Source organism: Neoarius graeffei, chromosome 21, assembly GCF_027579695.1.
Source record: "Neoarius graeffei isolate fNeoGra1 chromosome 21, fNeoGra1.pri, whole genome shotgun sequence".
Lineage (NCBI taxonomy): Eukaryota > Metazoa > Chordata > Actinopteri > Siluriformes > Ariidae > Neoarius > Neoarius graeffei.
Window position 1 is genome coordinate 19,811,078 of NC_083589.1, and position 21,622 is coordinate 19,832,699.

A 21,622-nucleotide genomic window follows, 5' to 3' on the forward strand; every position below is an offset into this window, starting at 1 on the left:
CGCCCTAAATTATGCCAGCCCTACTTTTCTTTTTAATGTGTTGCAGGCCCGAAATGCAGAAATGGCTGTATATTAGCAAATAAAATGAAGCTGTCCAGACAAAACATAAAATATCTTGGGTTCTTTCTGTCTGCAGTGAAATACAAATCATACCATTATAACTTTGTCTGATGTGGGGTTGTAGCACATTCAGTGATATGATCTCTAAATTGGCCTTATGAATCTAAATGGTATCGTATTGTAACGTATCATTCAGTGGTATCATCAAATATGTAATGAATTAAAGATTAAAATGCTATTGTGTGGAAACTTGAGGTTTACAACCCTAGAAAACACCGGGCATTGATAATATCATAAACTAGTCAAGGTTAGATTTAAAAAATGTTTGCGAGAAACCGAAGCGGTAGTTTTTCTCCGGACCGGTAGGTGGCGATGGTGAGTCTGTGTTTTTTGTGTGTGAGAGAGCGTGAGAGACCCTTCTGTTCTGTTCACTTCCACTGATGCTGAAAATGGCGGCTTCCATGCGGACACTTTCCAATATAGGACTTCTGTCAAAGGCAGTACAAGAATTCTGTCTGAAGGTGCATAAATTTTATGAAACTTTATGAATTAGACAGTTCTTGTAAGGTTATATAATTGTTTCTGTATGTCGTGACGAGCTTTTATTACCTAGATAGTGTGTTGTGGAGTGAAGTAGGGAGCCTAACTAGTGCTGTGTGTCTCAGGCTGTTGTCCCGCGATGTGTGTGTCTACCTCACCTTCCTCCAGCAGCACTACGGTTTGTTTGATTTCATTCCCAACTTGTCTGTCTATTTTAATTCAAAATCACTCTCAGTCCTGATTTACTAAAATAGTAGACTGCTTGTTTAAACACAGTAATATTTGTTCTGCTTATCAGAGCCATGGAGATGTTTATTCCTGACATTTCCATTGAAAGAACACACTATGTCCAAACTGGCATTATTTATAGCCTGCTTGGATTGAATGATTGATTGATTGATTGAGTGAGTGAGTGAGTCTTGGGTTAAAGTCATTGAATCATTATACGTTCATGCACTTCTGTAATCAGACAGTCATGTACAGATTTGGCCAAAAGTTTTGAGACTGACACAAATTTTTCACAAAGTTTGCTGCTTGTGTTTTTAGATATTTTTTTTTATCAGATGTTTCTATGGTGTACTGAAGTACAGTTATAAGCATTTCATAAGATACAAAGGCTATTATTGATGTACATCAAGTTTATGCAAAGAGTCAGTATTTACAGTGTTGACCCTTCTTTTTCAAGACTCCTGTAATTCACCCTGGCATGCTGGATGTCAGCTTCTGGGCCAAATCCTGACTGATGGCAACCCATCTCATCTCATTATCTCTAGACGCTTTATCCTGTTCTACAGGGTCGCAGGCAAGCTGGAGCCTATCCCAGCTGACTACGGGCGAAAGGTCATCCTGACAAGTCGCCAGGTCATCACAGGGCTGACACATAGACACAGACGACCATTCACACACTCATTCACACCTACGGTCAATTTAGAGTCACCAGTTAATCTAACCTGCATGTCTTTGGACTGTGGGGAGCACCCGGAGGAAACCCACGCGGACATGGGGAGAACATGCAAACTCTGCACAGAAAGGCCCTCGTCGGCCACGGGGCTTGAACCTGGACCTTCTTGTTGTGAGGTGACAGCGCTAACCACTACACCACTGTGCCGCCCCATTCTTGCATAATCAGTGCTTGGAGTTTATCACAAATTTGAGTGTTTGTTTGTCCACCCACTTTTTGAGGATTGACTACAGGTTCTTGATGGGATTAAGGTCTGGGGAGTTTCCTGGCCATGGACCCAAAATTTCAATGTTTTGTTAATGTTTTAGTTATCACTTTTGCCTTGTGAAATGGTGCTCCATCATGCTGGAAAAAGCATTGTTCACCAAATTGCTCCTGGATCGTTGGGAGAAGTTGTTCTTGGAGGATGTTTTGATACCATTCTTTAATCATGGCTGTGTTGCCAGTAGGGCGATATATATGGAGACTTTTATAATGACACACTGAGAACGAATAGTACTTTTATTTTGATACTTGTTCCTGCCATTTCTGCTTAGCAACGGTTGCTTCCTGCCTTGTTCCTCATCTCATCTCATTATCTCTAGCCGCTTTATCCTTCTACAGGGTCGCAGGCAAGCTGGAGCCTATCCCAGCTGACTACGGGCGAAAGGCGGGGTACACCCTGGACAAGTCGCCAGGTCATCACAGGGCTGACACATAGACACAGACAACCATTCACACTCACATTCACACCTATGGTCAATTTAGAGTCACCAGTTAACCTAACCTGCATGTCTTTGGACTGTGGGGGAAACCGGAGCACCCGGAGGAAACCCACGCGGACACGGGGAGAACATGCAAACTCCACACAGAAAGGCCCTCGCCGGCCCCGGGGCTCGAACCCAGGGCCTTCTTGCTGTGAGGCGACAGCGCTAACCACTACACCACCGTGCCGCCCTGCCTTGTTCCTATCAGTTAAAAACAGTTCCAGCAAACGTAAATTCAGATCGTGAGCGGCGCTAGAAGCAAAGTTGTAAGTAAAATTTAAGTTAATAAATGATAGATTACGTTAAAAGTTGAAAGGGAAGATAGTTTAAAAAGATCGTTTTTATTTACATGTATGCACAAGAATATTTCATTAAACTTTGTGAAGCTGAGCTTAATGTTAAAACAGTCAAATTTTATTTTTTGTTACAGTTTTCACCCTGTCATGTAATTTAGGAAACTTCAGTAAACAACGTCAATGTTAACTACATCACAGACTCCTTGTCATTGCATCAGGGTTTAACTGGCTGTATAGCTACAGTTGCTACACTGCAGTAAGGACAGCACAATGGCAGTGTTCTTCGACACAATTGTGAGTGAACCCACTCCCATGGATGAGAAGCAACCCCACACATGAATAGTCTCAGGATGCTTTACTGTTGGCATGACACCAGACTCATGGTAGTATTCACCTTTTCTTCTTTGGATAATCATTTTTCCAGATGTCCCAAACAGTCTGAAGGGGGCTACATCAGAGAAAATAACTTTTACCTCAGTCCTCTGCAGTCCAATCCCTGTACGTCCTGCAGAATGTCAGTCTGTCCTTGATGTTTTTCTTGGAGAGAAGTTGCTTCTTTGCTGCCCTTCTTGACACCAGGCCATCCTCCAAAAGTCTTCGCCTCACTGTGTGTGCAGATGTACTAACAACTGCCTGCTGCCATTCCTGAGCAAGCTCTGCACTAGTGGTGACCCAATCTCATAGCTGAATGCTCTTGAGGAGACATCTTGGCACTTGCTGGACTTTCTTGGGTGCCCTGAAACTTTTCTTCACAGCAATTGAACCTCTCTCCTTGAAGTTCTTAATGATCTGATAAATGGTTGATTTAGGTGCAATCTTAGCAGCAGCAATCTCCTTGCCTGTGAAGCTTTTTTTGATGCAGTGATGACTACACATGTTTCCTTGGAGGTAACCATGGTTAACAGAAAAAGGCAATGATTTCAAGCACCACCCCTCTTTTAAAGCCACCAGTCTGCTCTATCAGCATGACAGGATGATATCAGCTGCCTTGTCCACCTTAACACTTTTCTCCTGAACTAACGAGATCATCACTGAAATGATGTTAGCAGGTCATTTTGTGGCAGGGCTAAAATGCAGTGGAAATGGGGTTTTTGTGATTTTTAAGTTAATTTTCATGGCAAGGAAGGACTTTGCAATGAATTGCAATTCATGTGATCACTCTTCATAACAATATAGAGTCAATGCAAATTGCCACCATAAAAACTGAAGCAGTATACTTTGTGAAAACCAAAAGTTTTGAGACTGACACAAATTTTGGCCACGACTGTAGATCATGTTTGCATTTGAACATCATACAGGTACAGGTCAAGGACTTCAGTTAAAGTTCACATCAACAGCAAAATGAAGTTTCTTGTCTTTATTTATTGATTGATTCCTGTTCTTGGTTGATAGGAATGGAATCCATGTCAAGGTTTGATATTTTGTGCATGCGGAGATGCTTTTCTGCTCACCACGGTTGTACAGAATGATTTTATCCTTCCTGGCAGCTCAGACAAACCTGGCCATTTTTCCTCTGAACTTTCTCATCAGTAAGGCCACTAACAGAACCGTCGCTTACTGAATATTTTTGTTTGTTTTTCACACCATTCTGTGTAAATTCTAGAGACTGTTGTGTGTGTGAAAACCCCAGGAGAGCAGCAGTTTCTGAACTACTCAAACCAGTCCATCACCCATGCCACAATGAAAGTCACACTTTGAGATCACAATTTTTCCCATTCTGATGTTTGATGTGAACATTAACTCGAGCTCTTGACCTGTGTCTGCATGATTTTGTGCATCGTGCTGCTGACACATGATTGGCTGATTGAATGAGTAGGTGTACAGGTGTTCCTAATAAAGTGTGCGGTGATGCTCAGCTGGTAAGATGAGGATTTCCACATTTATGTAAGTCAGAGTCCTTTGTATTTTTTTTTCTTGTTTGTTATTGCAGAAGCCATATTAATGTGACTCCTGTGGCCTTCGTGAGCACTACAAATGTTTCTCCTGTAAGTCACATGTACAGTGTCATTTACATTTGCATTTTTATCTTTCATGATGAACTTCATGCTTGAGAGGACTGTTATTGCTGTTGAAATCAGTTGAAAATTCAGATTCAATCCAAATTGCTTGAAACTGTTCTCATTGAATGCAGAACAACATACTTTTTACATAATTAAAATGTTTGTACATTCTTAAGATATTACAAATCAAAGACTCAAAAAGCAGCTTAATTTTTTTTTTTTTTTAGAAAACTGCCGTAATGTTGCGTATGAGGATCACATGGTACAAAATCGGCCTCATTAGCGATTTTTTTTTTTTTCAAATGTTTTCTTCTTAATTTTTTTTTCTATTTTTCAAGATATCTACATGGAAATTGGCAGGCGCATAGATGTTTGTATACTGAATACAAAGTTTGAAAAATTAGTAAAAACAAATTATGCAAATTAGTATTTAAAGTTATAGATGAAAGTCTTCCAGATTTACCCGGAAATCTGGATATTTGACAAAACTCTTGAAAATCTCCGGTTTTCCGAATGGAGAAATTTATTTTTCGGATTTTTCGCGTTCCTAGATGCGGTGTAATGCTTCGCATCGTCCTTGCATGTGCGCGGTCCTTAAATAGCCCCTTTGTTAACGGCGCGTGTGCCGGAGCTCGTTAGGTGCGCGCACCCAAGGCACGCCTTCAGGTGCACGAGCTAAGGCGCGCAAAACTGACACCGTTCTGCGCAAGCGCAACACAATCACACTAGAAACCATGGTCAAGCTGCCAGTGTAGCTGTAGTCTTTTTAGTTGTGAATTACAAGTATTTCCTCGTGTTAATACTGTAATTCGCCATGTCAAAACAAGCAAAACTTTCCTCCTCCTTTCGATGTGAAGAGAGGTAAGCAATTTATTATATATATTTTTTTCCATCAAAGTTGCATTTTGTGGCTTCGAAGCTAAGTTTTAGTGTGCCATTTCTGGAACACATCAAGAAAATGTGGAAGAAACAGCAATAATGGAAGAGCCGGTTTCTAAGCTACCTAAAACTAGCAATGGTAATTTATTTTTTGTTACATAATGTACTCAGGCTGCCAGTCAGTGTGTGACACCCACCCACCCCCCTGAAAAATCCTAGCTATGCCCCTGATTTACATGAGAAATTTGGTATTCATTGGTGTTTAAAATTTACAGACAATATGAACTACGTAATGTAAACAATTGGCTTCAACTTGCATAAATATGAATTGGAAATTTTTAGTTCACTTTAGCTTATGCAAACGCACAACTCTACTAAAAGATTGATAAACGAGGCTCAATGTCCCCAACATTGAAACCTGGAAGCTTTAGAAACTCTAACAGACCTTTACTTTTTAACAGCACTGGTTTGGGATTTTGCTGACTTTACCTTCAACTGTCTGATTTTTTTTCAAAGTAATGAACTGTGTAGCCAGGAAAATCACCACGTTTTCTAAATGCACTCCTGAAAATTACTCATTAACTAGGGGAATTAAATTTGATATTTTTAACATGTTAATCATTAATGTACATGAAAGAAAAAGGCTTAAAAGTTATAACTTGTTTTAGTGAAAATAAGTACTAAAATGCACTAGAATACAGGGTTTTGCGTGTTGTTATTAAAATTAAGTTGACTTTCAAAAGTTCAGGATTTTTTTTTCTTTGCTCCACTTTCATCTCTAATTAAAGTGAGACGGCCTTTCAATTTCATAAAATCGGTGAAATTTAGTACCCTCTGAAATTTGGTTATTGTGATATGTTTATTTCTGTAATATCCATTCTGTGGCTGGGAAGTTATTTAATTTGAGGGGATTCCTGAGCAAATAATGTGCATGAAATCGCTTGCTTCGTGCAGTCAGGCAGACAGAGGAAGTCCGTGTGCGCATGCGCAGGTTTACTTTGACCGTACACTGACAGTTGTATCATTCCGTCGCTAAACGAACAGCTGATTACACCGAGGTACTCGCTGACTGCCGATATTTATTAGTTTGGTCCTGCATTTCTATTTCTTCACAACATGTTTTTTTCTTCTTGCTTTCTGTTACTGTAGTCGATCTGTCACGTTTCATTCACACATTCACGTCCTCCATTTTTCTCTCCTGTTTCAAATTTGTATCCCACAATGCCTTGCTCAAACGGGGAAAGCCCACCACGTGATGCATGATGTAGTATGTTGAATTGGGTCATGGTGAATTGGAAAAATAGCAAAGAATTTGGGGCCATATGGCCCTAAATTCATCAATTGTTCTATTTAAAAAAAAAAAAAAAACTAAAAATTGGAAGTCTGTGGTTCGAATTCAGTAGCTTATGGTCCACTAAACAAAAATAATTGGGTGTCAGGGAAAACTCTTTTTATGACCTACACTTGAAAAATCTGAAAAACAGTCTACCTTTTAATTAGTATTAATTATGCTAATTGGGTAAAAATGTTAAACTCAGTAAAAAAGTAATAAAAGATTTGTTTCTAATACCCTCTTTGTGCTCTGTAGGCCTTTGTATTTCTCAAAAGTAGGGCATATGAAAGAATATAAATTGTTTCAATTAATATTCACAGCTCAAGGCGAACCTCGAAAAAACTGTGAGCCACTTCCAATAAACAATTTCAATTAATTGAATTGAAATCGACACTCGCGTTTCTGACTTCCGTTTTTTTTAAATATCATTCCGACCACTAAGATCTCAATACTTTTCATCAAAACAACTACAGTTATATTCTAAAATAGTTATTTATTGACATGAATGTTTGATTTGAAAAAATAAGTAGGTAAAGCTATGAAAACTTGCTTCAAAGTCTCCTGTGAAGCATAACATCAAAACTAGCTGATAGAAAATTTTACTGAATACTTCATCAGAAACAGTGAGAGCTAGAGAACATCCCTATAAAAGTTATCTGATTGATATTCACAAATAATCCAGTCGGAAACTGATAGAGAGAGAGCCTGACCGCTTTCCCATGACTCAAAAAGCACTGGCAGTTTCCTGACGTCATGTGAGCGGAGAGTGTACTGTATTGTATCAACTTCAACCTGCCATTGCTCCAAAAGTACTGAACATATCTTAACAAGATTAATTTATTTGGAAAGCGGAGATTATAAGCTTTTTAATGATGGTATGATATAAAATATTCTAGAGTTAAGCAATGACAGATATGGAAACTTAGATAAGCGTCTGCATGTAGAATTTTCACAGCACGGCCAGCAAGAATCTGATATGCCGACTGTTGGATCATTTTCTTCCTGTTTACTGTAGATCACAGTCACGGACGAGCCGGACACACTGTTTCAGAAGCTGACCGTGTTGGTTAAAGGTCACGATAAAGCGGTTCTGGACAGTTATGAGTTTTTTGCAACTTTGGCTGCCAAGGAGCTCGGTCTAACCCTAACTAAAGTGTGAGTTACTATAAGTTTCTACGTGTATCTTGCAATAAATTGGCTATATTCAATGACCACAGGGTGGTGTTTCTTCTACTCATGTGGCAGGTTTGAACCTCCGAGGAACATCGAGAGGCTCACACTTCTGAAGTCAGTGCACATCTTTAAAAAACACAGGGTCCAGTATGAAATGAGGACACACTACAGATGCATTGAGGTGAGCTCTTAAGTTATACAGTACATTAGAAGTACAGTAGGCATTTGTATAGGAAGTTATTATTGTTTTTTGCTTGATTGAAATTGTGGATGTGTTGTAAACTATAAGATACAGTTCGGTGCATGATACAGGTCGTGTGTGTGTGTGTCAGATTGCCAGGATAACAGGATCCAGTGCACGTGTATATCTGGAGTACATCCAGCGCAACCTGCCTGAGGGCGTGGCCATGCAGGTCACGGAGGTAATAAACTAAAAATCTGTCTAAGAAATTCAGCATGTCTGTGTAGGCAGGTATTTAAATTACATTTAATTTTAAATTGTCATACGATTTGTATGCTTTTAAGTCATTCAGCTGTGTTTCTGGATAAAATAACACACACAAGTGTTTAAAATGGGGGAGAAGCTTGTATTATTTTGGAAATGTAAGCTATACATATAATTTTACTGTGACTTTAATCTGTGGGTGTTGGTCTGTATGGGACCAGCACCCACAGATTACACAGTAATCCAACCACCAAAGACATTTTGAATGTGTATTTTATTTCTTTTTTTTGGGGGGGGGACCAGCCCTCTTATTCATAATAATTGAATTGAAAAGCCTTTTTTTTTTTTTTTTTCTTTTTAAGCTGGTTGCTATTATTCCACTAGGGGGCAGGGTAGAACAATAAACTCAAAGCTATTTGCTCAGCGAATGACAAAGGAACTAACGAGAGAATTCTTCCTTAGCAAACTAAATAATAGACACTGTAACCATGCCTCTTTCCAGTTAAACTAGTTGAGGGATTTCAGAGCAGCAGGAGTGATTTTTTTTTTTTTTTTTTTTTTTTTATTGTCTGATTTCCACCAACTTCAATATTATGGGCTACTTTGTGTTGATTCATGATCTATAATCCCAATTAAATCCATATCAGTTCGAGGTAATAACGTGGAAAATTTGAAACAAGTCTATGTAGACTCACCAGCCACTTTATTAGGCACACCCATCCACCTGCTGTTTTATGCAGCTCTCTAATCAGCCAATCCCTTGACAGCAGCACAATCCATAAAATCATGCAGATAAAATCAAGAGCTTCAGTTAATGTTCACTTCAAACATCAGAATGGGAAAAATTGTGATCTGTGACTTTCACTGTGGCATGGGAGTTGGTACCAGATGGATTTGAGTATTTCAGAAACTGCTGATCTCCTGGTGTTTTCAGACACAGCAGTCTCTAGAGTTTACACAGAATGGTATGGGAAGAAAAAAAACCCACCATTGAGTGAGCTACAGTTCTGTGGGTAGAAGAGAGGTCAGAGGAAAATGGGCAGATTGTTTTGAGCTGCCAGGAAGGCTATCTCCTATAATTTACAAAGAGAATTCATATAATCACTCTTTACAGCTGTGGTAAGCAGAAAAGCATCTCAACATGCAACAGCAGAAGACCACATTGGGTTCCACTCCTGTAGCCAAGAACAGGAATCTTAGAATCAAGAACAATTTGCCAATAAATTGGCCAGTGAGTGTATATAAGCCTCTACCTGTAGTTGATGAACTGTTTGAGACAAATGTGTAGCAAAGTAGGGCTGGGCAGCAACCTGAGACAGTCTCGACGTCATGATTAAACTGTATACTTCAGCAATGTGGACATCAGTGTTTTATATTTTTTCCTTTTAAGGTGCTTCTTTTAACAAAACCTAACTGATTGGAAGCACCTTCTTTGATTTTAAAGTTTTATAGTTAAAAAAAATGCTGAATTTTATTTTTCCTCATTTTCAGTGCTAAATCATTCCTTTCAGTGATGCATGGAAAAAAAATACACAATTTTTTAAAAAATTATCAAGCTTCATTGTTTTTTACAAGGTTTTGAAATGTTACTACTTTTATTTTATTTTGAAGGCATTTTTAATCAGACCTTTTTATATCATGATTCATGTACTAAAGATAATAAAACTGAATTATCCTGGAACAATGACTGCTGATATCTCTATATGAGAGCTAAAAACTGTACATTTCTACTTCTAGACTGCTATAGAGAAAGTTCCAGAGCATATCCAGACACCGATGTGGGACATGGAGAGCCAACAGGAAGCCAGCTAATGAGGACCTTTTTATTCCAAGCCTTTTGTATTCAATAGGCACCTTATTGAGGATTTGAATTGAAGGAAGAAAGAAAGAAAGACTGTCATGGGGAATCATTTTATGTAAATGACAAAAGAAATAAGTGAATTAACTCCGAGATGTGTTTAGTGCTGTGTATTTATAAGTGTAAACTTGTGACTTGAGATTATAAAATATAAAGTTGTTATAGGTGGATCAATTGGTTTTTATTTTGTAAAAAAAAAAAAGCCACTCATGTGACTGCTCATATTGTCCATTACTATAAGTACACGAAACAGAAATGTGATTGTTACCCAAATGTGTACGCTGCAAAAAGTGTAAGGATATAGTATCTCGTATACAGTGGGGCAAAAAAGTATTTAGTCAGTCACCAATTGTGCAAGTTCTCCCACTTAAAAAGATGAGAGGCCTGTAATTTTCATCATAGGGAGAATTTTCAATTTTCATCTGTCTATGAGAGACAGAATGGGGGGAAAGAATCCAGGAAATCACATTGTCTGATTTTTAAAGAATTGATTTGCAAATTATGGTGGAAAATAAGTATTTGGTCAATAACAAAAGTTCATCTCAGTACTTTGTTATATACCCTTTGTTGGCAGTGACAGAGGTCAAATGTTTTCTGTAAGTCTTCACAAGGTTTTCACACACTGTTGCTGGTATTTTGGCCCATTCCTCCATGCAGATCTCCTCTAGAGCAGTGATGTTTTGGGGCTGTCGCTGGGCAACACGGACTTTCAACTCCCTCCAAAGATTTTCTATGGGGTTGAGATCTGGAGACTGGCTAGGCCACTCCAGGACCTTGAAATGCTTCTTACGAAGCCACTCCTTCGTTGCCCGGGCGGTGTGTTTGGGATCATTGTCATGCTGAAAGACCCAGCCACGTTTCATCTTCAATGCCCTTGCTGACGGAAGGAGGTTTACACTCAAAATCTCACGATACATGGCCCCATTCATTCTTTCGTTTACATGGATCAGTTGTCCTGGTCGCTTTGCAGAAAAACAGCCCCAAAGCATGATTTTTCTACCCCCTTGCTTCACAGTAGGAATGGTGTTCTTTGGATGCAACTCAGCATTCTTTCTCCTCCAAACATGACAATTTGAGTTTTTACCAAAAAGTTCTATTTTGGTTTCATCTGACCATATGACATTCTCCCAATCCTCTTCTGGATCATCCAAATGCTCTCTAGCAAACTTCAGACGGGCCTGGACATGTACTGGGGACACGTCTGGCACTGCAGGATTTGAGTCCCTGGCGGCGTAGTGTGTTACTGATGGTAGCCTTTGTTACTTTGGTTCCAGCTCTCTGCAGGTCATTCACTAGGTCCCCCCGTGTGGTTCTGGGATTTTTGCTCACCATTCTTGTGATCATTTTGACCCCACGGGGTGAGATCTTGCATGGAGCCCCAGTTCAAGGGAGATTATCAGTGGTCTTGTATGTCTTCCATTTTCTAATAATTGCTCCCACAGTTGATTTCTTCACACCAAGCTGCTTACCTATTGCAGATTCAGTCTTCCCAGCCTGGTGCAGGTCTACAATTTTGTTTCTGGTGTCCTTTGACAGCTCTTTGGTCTTGGCCATAGTAGAGTTTGGAGTGTGACTGTTTGAGGTTGTGGACAGGCGTCTTTTATACTGATGACAAGTTCAAACAGGTGCCATTAATACAGGTAATGAGTGGAGGACAGAGGAGCCTCTTAAGGAAGAAGTTACAGGTCTGTGAGAGCCAGAAATCTTGCTTGTTTGTAGGTGACCAAATACTTATTTTACCAAGGAATTTACCAATTAATTCATTAAAAATCCTACAATGTGACTTCCTGGATTCTTTCCCCCCATTCTGTCTCTCATAGTTGAAGTGTACCTATGATGAAAATTACAGGCCTCTCTCATCTTTTTAAGTGGGAGAACTTGCACAATTGGTGGCTGACTAAATACTTTTTTGCCCCACTGTAATCACTCTTTACAACCGTGCTGAACAGAAAAGCATCTCAGAATGCACAGTGCAAAAAAATGATGACTGAAAAGTTCTTGGTTTGATTTTTTTTATTTTGATTTGGTTAAAATGCAGTACATACAAAATACAGTATGAACATGGCATAAAAACCAGGATTATACAAAAAAGTGTGAATACTTGTTTCCATTGTGGTCCCAGAGACTTATCACAGACAGCCATGGTTACCATACTAAGTAAATACCAAAAATATAAGTAATACAAGAAATAATAATACTAATAATAACATTAAGATCAATGTCAATAATACTGTAACAAAAATGGTAACAAAAAGGACATAGCACCAGAGTAAAAACTAGAATAAATTTACAAGAAGAAAACATGACTAGTGAACATTAACACAGACCACAATGGAAGCTAATAGTAAACAAAGTGTTTCTCTCGTGGTGTGATATCTGCTTAAAATAACTTATTTGGTGACTCTAAATTGACCGTAGGTGTGAATGTGAGTGTGAATGGTTGTCTGTGTCTATGTGTCAGCCCTGTGATGACCTGACGACTTGTCCAGGGTGTACCCTGCCTTTCGCCCGTAGTCAGCTGGGATAGGCTCCAGCTTGCCTGTGACCCTGTAGAACAGGATAAAGCGGCTAGAGATAATGAGATGAGAACTTTTTATAGCTTTCTTAAAATTAGACAGATCTTGTATGTATTGTAACTCTGAAGGAAGACTGTTCCATGCCTGAATTCCAGTGTAAAGGAAACTAGATTTACCAAAAGACTTGACCCTAGGTATCTGCAAGGATGATGCACTAGATCTTGTATTGATTGAATGGCATTCATTTGTATAGCTGAAGCCTTGGGCCAAAAAATTTGGGGCAGAACCATTTAGAATTTTGAAAACAAGATTAAGCTTCAACTGGGCAACGCGCATACTCACTGGTAACATATTGGCCTGCTTAAATTCCTCAGCACCAATTTGACTTCTGGCTGGTGCATTCAAAATATACTGAATTAATTTATTCTGGGATACCTGTAGTCTATTTTGGAACTTTTTTGATAACCCAGAATACCATACCAATATAACATGGTCACATTGTCTAGTATTTCCTTTTATAAGGTTACAATAAACTGAATATAAGATAAGAATATAAGACGGACAGTACTAGTCAAAAGTTTGGACATCCCTACTCATAGGTTTTTCTGTATTTTGTATTTTCTACATTGTACAACAATACTGAAGACATCAAAACTATGTAATAACATATGGAACATGTATGGAATTATGTAGTAAACAAAAAAGGGTTAAAACCCAAAACATTTCATATTTTAGATTCTTCAAAGCATCCAGCATTTACCTTGATGAGGCTTTGCACACCATTGGCATTATCTTAACCAGCTTCATGAAGTAGTCACCTGGAATGCATTTCAATTAACAGCTGTGCCTTGTCAAAAGTTAATTAGTTAAAATCTTGCCTTCTTAATGTGTTTGAGATGAAATAGTAAATAATAAAAATATAGTAGATAGCCCTATTCTACAACTGTAGTTATCCATACAGTATTGTCAAGAACAGCTCAACTAAGTAAAGAGAAACAACATCCATCATTACTTTGTAAGACATGAAGTGGTTTTTATTTTTATGAATTAAAACCACTGAATTAGGAGAGTCCAAAATTTTGACTGGTACTCATCTAGACTTTTTATTCATTTCAACCCTAAAATAAGCTTATGATTGCAGATAATGTTGCTAATACTAAGCATTTATTCTGAAATAGAAGCATAATGATCTGCCAATATGATATAATTTTAACCTTAGACTTAATACAAAATGTCTTTTGTATTATTAATCTATTTTGTTTCTTGTAATGTAATATAGGAAATACTCAGTAAATCTGATTATATTCTAAATCTTTTCAGTTGTCTTTTTTTTTGCAGTGTATAAGAGTAAATTATCAAAAAGCTGTACATGTGTGTGATCAATTAAAAAATAAATAGTAGTATGAGCCATTATTACTATTTATTACAAGTCTTTGGGTGAAGATCAATGTAGGTGCAAAAACAAAGACAGACTAAAACAATTCCTCAAAAACACTTTGACAATTAAAATCAATTACATTAGAACAGAATTACTTTACCATGCACTCAATATTGTTTATAAGATGGGCAAACAAAGTGATGCAAGTTTGAATGAAAATCCTTAAAACAATCAGTGAAATACAGCAGCAGCTCGTGACCACACATCGGGATGAGGCAGGACAGCAATAATGGCAACATTAATAACACAGCCTCCAAAAATTAAGTTCCGAGGCTATCACACTAGACTTATGCTATAAGCTACTATCTCATTTGTTTATTAAGAGTAACCCTGAACGAGGAAGCTGAGAGTCAACAAGACTTGAATGAAATTAAAGTACATCAGTTTTCACAAGATAAATTATAAAAGTCCATTATCTCTGACATAACTCTGCCACCTCGCTCTTTTAACTTGACTCATCTGTAAAGAAATTTAGCTCGTCAGTTCATGACAAATTTTCAACAGTTTTATTGAAATCAGGTGTTATTTAACAATTATTCGCCAAAGGTGAATATCGGTGAATAATAAACAAGATGAAGTCGAGGTTATTATTCACCGATATTTACTGAGCCTCAGGTGGATAATTGTTCTAGTATAAATACACAGGTGATTATTTTTAAAAAATCATATGAAAAAAATTTCAAACTTGAAAAGCGGAATGCAAATGTAATGTGCGCAGACTTGTGCCACTTATCTATGCCGAGCAGACTTGTAGTACTCGAGTCCGACTCGTGCCCTAATTTTAAGGACTCATGACTTGGACTCGAGCACTGATGATTTGGACTCGAACTCATGCATTAATTGCATGAGGACTCGTAAATTGGAGACAAGGACTGATTTTTTTATTTATTTTTTGTAACATGCCATAATAATTTGGCACATTTATATCTACGTTAATTTTTGTACTAATTTTGTGCAAGTGTCACACCTGCATGCCTTGGCACATGCATCAGATAGACTCTTGGGTGCGCTCCGGACAGTATGCAGATATAAAAACTGTGAAAACACACTTTGTGAAGTATTGAGTTGCGTTCCTGACACATTACCAAGCCTTATTTCCTTGTTTGGTTTCCTGATCCCCGATTTCCTGTTTCTCGTCTTTGATTGTGCCAAGTCTACGATAGCCTGTCTGTGCCTCGCTCGACACCTATTGTGTTTCACTGTTTTACGATTTTGCTTGCCATTCTGGATTATTTATCTGTCTTCACTTGTATTAATAAGCACACCTTCTGCACTTACATCTGTCTCCCAAGTCCCAACTATCTCTGACAGAATACTTCACACTCCCTGACAAAGAGAATGCACATTCACTTGTTCATACATTATGTTCAGGAACAAACTAATGTTAATGGCGCTAAAACAGCCACCGTCAAATGGTGCGGTTGAAGTCTTGTTCTCCAACTCGACTCGGATCAAAAGTGGACCAGACTCAACTCGAAATTTTTTTAATGACTTGGACTTGACTCGGACTTGAACACTGGGGACTCAAGACCGGACTCAGACTCGAGGTTTAGTGATTCGACTCTAAGACTGATGCCGAGTCACATAAAATACTTTGTTTTGAAATAGATAAATCACAATTCCACCTTACCTTTGAATAGTTTTTGACCAAACTTCAGAGCATCTTTAGTACCTTTAGGAACAGCATTTTCTTTTGGGGGAAGCCATGGCCAAATGGCTAAACAGCTTTGGGACCAAAAGGTCACTGGTTTGATTCCCTGAACAAGCAGGACTGGCTCAAGTGTCCTTGAGCAAAGTGCCTAACCCCCAACAGCTCTGGCAAGAGTGGTGGTGTACCTTGTGTCTGATTAACTAGAGAAAAACTGATGTGATTATCAGTTTGGGCAAGAACCCAGCCATAACTATTTTCTTTCATCATTTGTAATTCTTCCTCACTTACGGTCAGGGCCGTACCCAGGATTTTTCAAATACCGAGGTCAAACATGGCTGACAGCACCGAAGCCCCCCAGCACAACGTAAATAAATAAATAAATAAATAAATAAGGATAGATTTGGTGGAGGACACATTTATTTTAACGATTCTAAAACTGTGGCACCATAACTGTGGTGTTTTATCTGACATAAAAGTAGAAAAGTAGTGAACTCTTGAACTGAGTATACATACCTAAAGTACCAGTTACCTAAAGTATTGGCATTATTTACATTGCAGCATACACATGACAGAAAGGGTGTGAACTGCTGAATTGTAAGCTTTAGTATTACACCTTATAATAATAGTGTGAGTGAGTGTGTGTGTGAGAGAGAGCGTGAGAGAGTTTGTGTGTTATTTGTGGGTGTCTGCAGTGTTGTGCAAGTTCACGCTTTTTTGAACTAGTTCAAACATGTTAAAAGTGAACTGGTCACGTTCATAGTTCAGTTTTAATTCTGAACTAGTTCAAAGTTCAGTTCATTTTACTTTTAGGCGGGATATGAAAATAAAGACTAAAATCATATGCTACATTCTAGCTCAAAACTACTCACATATTATAGATATTCTATTCTATCACACAAAATGGAAGTTATTGTACATACTATATATGGAAAAAGGACAAAATATTTTGACTTCTTCACTGACTCAACCACTGCACCAAAACGTTACACGTGACTTCAAACAAATGCTTTCAGTTTCAACTAACAGTAACTTCTAATAAACTAGTCTGATGAACGAGGATTTCTCAACTTTGCTTAGTGGTTGTAAATCTTCCACAATGTAGTCAATAATCAGTTTATCTACCTGCTGCTGGGAGACAGTGGTACTCTTGAAGGCTGCAGGCAGTGTGACTTGGATTTTGGGATTTTGGCAGGGGATCTTCTTGCCCTTTCCCTTCTGATCCTCGAGGACTTGCATATATGCTTTGAAACTGGACAGATGCTTCAACTCAATGTGTCGTTTCAAATTTGAGAACGACGTTGTCGATGTTCTTACTTGTTTTTTTCAGGAAAGGTGGACAGAGCTTACACAGAAAGGTAAGGTTTTTACCGTCTGAGTCTTTGTGTGAAATTGTGTAAAATTGCTGTAAATAACCATGAGGAGAATCCGTCTCATCTGTGTTCTCCGTGCCGCTACTTGAACTTTCACTGGCCATGTTGCTGTGAGTGTGCGCCGGCTGTGGTGTGCGCGCTGTCTGCTGCCTGTAGCTAGGGAATGCTGGGTTACGCCTACTCTGCTCTGCTGCATCATGGGTAACGTAGTATGGAGCCAAATCATAGAGCCATCCACTATCTCCGGCTTCACACTACGTTATCTGTGATGCATTGCACACACGCGGCACCTCAGGGCAGTGAGTGACAACAACATCAGACTGACAGTGAAGTAGTAGAACGTAAAATATCTTGCAAGTAGACGTGCCACTCGATTCATCAGGTTTCATGTTTCATTCATCTTCATGTTTGTCGTTCATGTCGCATAATTTGAACGAATTCACGTTCAAGTTCTTTCATTACAAAGTTGTTGCGTTCAGTTCAAAGTTCATGGAAAAACGAGCGTGTTCAATGAACGCGTTCTTTTGAACGCGTTCATGCACAACACTAGGTGTCTGTATGTGTAGAGACATTCTGAGCAGTAATGTAAAGGCATCAGTCTATCTGGCTGTCTTGAATTGAGATCCATTTGCATGCATTCTCTGAAACAGAGTGTTCTCACCATTGCCTGTAATGTAAGTTTGGCTCACAACACATTTACTTTAACAATTCTAAAACTATGCCATCAGAACTGCGGAGTTTTGTCTGACATAAAAGTCAAAACTGAACTGATTGTATTGCTCAGCTACCTGAAGTATTGGCATTATTTACATTTCATTATCTTAAATTACATTAGAATGTAGAGCTATTAGTTCTGTGTGAAGACTATGCATTAGAGAGAGTGTGTGAGAGTGTATTATTTGTGTGTATGTGTGTGTGTGTGTGTCTGTATTTGTGTGTGTGTGAGTGAGAGAGAGAGTTATGAGAGAGAGAGAGAGAGAGAGAGAGAGAGAGTTACTCGAACAAGCCCGTTTAGTCAGCCCTGCACAGGGCTGCCTGTGACAACGTAGTTTTGAATGTTTCTCGAAATGCTAACTAAAATGTAATTGGCAATGACAATGAAACGTTTCCCCTTGGAAAGTTGGCATGACACCGCTGAACGGTCTGCCACTGCACTGACAATATTTTCTCACCTTCCCTCCTTCTCTTTTCCTGCTCTTCTGTTGGCTGTCCAAACCTTAATTTAGTTTGTTGCAACGTTTTCATTTTGCACTCAGGTAAAGCTCTATAATGCGATGTGACTATTAGCCTACGTTAGGTTAGGTAGGCATATGTGATAGAGCGTAGACTACACCCTGCCTGTTTTATCCAAAACCCAACATCCCCGGCTGACACTAGTATAGGCTACGTTGCGTGACGCTGCGTTAGACACGGCAACGATAGAGATAGAGGCTGAGAGATTTCAGATGACATTAGACAAATGTGAATTTTATTGGGGGGAAATACAGATGACATGTGGATGTGGACGCTGCGTTTTACATTGATCACTGCTTGAATTCAGCGTAGACCAATTTGAAATTTCTGAAAAAAATACCGAGGACATGACCTCGGTGTCCTCAATGGTAGTTACGGCCATGCTTACGGTGGCGAAGCAATTGGCCACCATTTTGCCAAGTCGCTCGAGGTGATCAAGAAAGAATCCGAATTTCTCGACCAATCAGTGTGCACAATTTCCTATAATCACCTGAGTATTTATACTAAAATGTATTATTACACAACATAGTTGAATACACGATTCTGATTGGTCCTTTACGGCATTCTACGGTCTGTTATTTCTGAATAACACACCGTTGCTATGGACACAGTTCTGATCATAAATGCTTGAGGATCATGTCCAGCCATATCAATCCGCAGAAAGAAGTCTGGTAAATTTTATTGCTTTAATAATCAAATTAAACCTTACTCCATCAGAAAACATCATAGAAGATTTTTCTAATATTCATTTTAATGTTCAGTTTAACATTAAAATTAAATCTTAAGAATGTTAGAGTTTACATTGCCATGGACACAGTTCCAACCATAGAATCTAATAGATTATTTTTTTCAGTGGAAGCAATAAAATCATATTTTTAGATATTTTGTGCCAAATTATGGATTTCTTCAGTAAGTAGCCTTGTAAAAAGCAAGATGACGTACAGTGAGCCAGTTGTTATTGCAAAATAAACCCCTTCAAGGTGATTTAAGAGTCCTCCGCTTTACATCACAGTCCTGCATTACCTGTCGGGGTTTATTTCGCAATAATGACCAGCTCACTGTATGTTATCCCTTACATAAGCTCTTAGTCCAATGATGGTGGATTCTGATTGCTGATAATTGCACTGCAAAAACATTAACACAGATAGCTAGCTAACACTGTTGATTAAACTTACTAACCATGCCCACATCTATGGACTAAAAAGCTCAGTGTTCATTTTGATAACTAACATTCAAATTGGTTTTTAAAAAGTAATTAATATGTATCCAATAGAGCAGGTGTGCTTCCTGTCAAGTCAAGTTTATTTGTATCGCGCTTTTAACAATAAACATTGTCGCAAAGCAGCTGGACAGAATTTGTATGACTTAAAATATGAGCTAATTTTATCCCTACTCTATCCCCAATGAGCAAGCCTGTGGCAATGGTGGCAAAGAAAAACTCCCTCAGACGACATGAGGAAGAAACCTTGAGAGGAACCAGACTCAAAAGAGAACCCATTCCCATCCGGGCAACAACAGACAACATGACTAACAAAGTCAGCTTCACTGATGCTATAAACCCCCCACCGACGGAAACCCGAGCGCAAAACCGTTCACGACAACCGCAGTCCCAAAGTCAGCAAGTCAACTGTAGTCCCCAGCCACAAAAGCATCACTGCAAGAGTCCAGAGCATCCTCCAGGCGTGACCCCCAACTGTCCACATGGGGCCGCCCTCCACAGGAGCGATGCGATGAGACTCCAACCAGACACAGGGCACCAGGATGGATCAGGCAGGTCCGAGGAGCAGAAGAGGTCAGCATCTCAATCCCAGGACCGACGTGTAACTCAGAGGGACAGATTTGGGGGGGGGGGGAAGAAAACACAGGTTGTTAGGTATGCCCAGTGTCACCTGAATAAGTAGGAACAGTATACATATTGCACTGAGTACAAGCAGGGACTCCGGCAACTAACTATGACAGCATAACTAAAAGGGGAGAGCCAGAAGGTAACACAGGCATGAGGGAGCCCTGGGACATAAAGCAGCCAGCCACTACACTGTCAACAAACTCAAGTGAGCAAGCGAGTGGGGACTGACAGCATCCATACATCCCAGTTTACCAAAACACTATGTCTGAGGACCCTCCAGATCTACACCTTTACCTCATAAACACCATTAACAAAAGGCTTGTCACTATCACTGTGTGAAAGATAAGTAAAGAATAGATAATATCAGTAAATGATCTGTACGCTGCCCCTCCCTCCTCCAACCAAACGTGAGGGAAGGGTGACTTCTTTATTCACACTTGGTGCACTTCTCATTTTTGACCCCTGGTGCAATAATAGAGCAGTGAGCACACTGCACTGTGATCACACAACATCTAGAAAGGTCACAAAATCAATGGAACATTGGCTTATCCATCAAATAGCAACTTTTTAAAAAAATCTTTGGTCACTCAAAAGAGGTAATTAGCATTCCCATAACATTTAAACAGTGTGCAGTTGGAGTGAATGAGAACTTTACGAAGATTAACATTTGTTGAACAGTTGATACAGTGGTATGCAAAAGTTTGGGCACCCCTGGTCAAAATTACTATTACTGTGAACAGTTAAGCAAGTTGAACATGAAATGAACTCCAAAAGGCATAAAGTTAAAGATGAAACACACTTTTCAACATTTTAAGCAATATTGGTGTATTATTCTGGTTTTGTACAGTTTTAGAGTGAAAAAAGGAATGGAGTAACTTGCAAAAGTATGGGAACCCTAGGAGATTTGAGCACTCAGATCACTTTGACCAAGGTCTCAGACCTTAATTAGTTTGTTAGGGTTATGGCTTGTTCACACTCATCGTTAGGAAAGGCCAGGTGATGCAAATTTCAAAGCTTTATAAATATCCAGGGTCCTCTAACCTAGTCCCAAAAATCAGCAGCCATGGGTTCTTCTAAGCAGCTTCCTACCACTCTGAAAATGAAAATGGTCGAGGCCCACAAAGCAGGAGAAGGCTATAAGAAGTTAGTAAAATGTTTTCAGGTTGTCATTTCCTCAGTTCGAAATGTAATTAAGAAATGGTAGTTAACAGGAACAGTGGAGGTCAAGATAAGGTCTGGAAGACCAAGAAAAATTTCAGAGAGAGCTGCTCGTAGGA

The 21,622-nt window shown here is 39.0% G+C and overlaps 1 protein-coding gene across 3 annotated transcripts; it reads left to right on the top strand.

Annotated features, from left to right (window-relative positions):
- The first annotated feature begins 497 nt into the window (after window positions 1–497).
- Window positions 498–10,461, top strand: mrps10 (mitochondrial ribosomal protein S10). Of its 3 annotated transcripts, none has more exons than XM_060902790.1 (7): window positions 498–581; window positions 674–778; window positions 1,286–1,677; window positions 7,831–7,970; window positions 8,061–8,169; window positions 8,321–8,410; window positions 10,171–10,461. In XM_060902790.1, exons 3-7 carry the CDS (start codon window positions 1,555–1,557, stop codon window positions 10,243–10,245), a joined length of 537 nt encoding a protein of 178 aa, XP_060758773.1. In that variant the 5' UTR covers window positions 498–581; window positions 674–778; window positions 1,286–1,554; the 3' UTR covers window positions 10,246–10,461. The 3 variants fall into 3 exon arrangements, with proteins under 3 accessions (XP_060758773.1, XP_060758772.1, XP_060758771.1); XM_060902789.1 differs by having other exon boundaries at window positions 726–778; XM_060902788.1 differs by lacking the exon at window positions 1,286–1,677 and adding an exon at window positions 4,534–4,588 and having other exon boundaries at window positions 726–778.
- Window positions 10,462–21,622: the final 11,161 nt, after the last annotated feature.

What these genes read in the sequence shown, in the direction of transcription:
- mrps10 (XM_060902788.1), top strand. Translation starts at nt 501, where the DNA reads ATGCTGAAAATGGCGGCTTCCATGCGGACACTTTCCAATATAGGACTT. An exon ending in TACAAGAATTCTGTCTGAAG is followed by an intron (nt 582 to 725) that starts GTGCATAAATTT and finishes TGTGTGTCTCAG; the next exon opens with GCTGTTGTCCCGCGATGTGT. An exon ending in TGGCCATGCAGGTCACGGAG is followed by an intron (nt 8,411 to 10,170) that starts GTAATAAACTAA and finishes TTCTACTTCTAG; the next exon opens with ACTGCTATAGAGAAAGTTCC.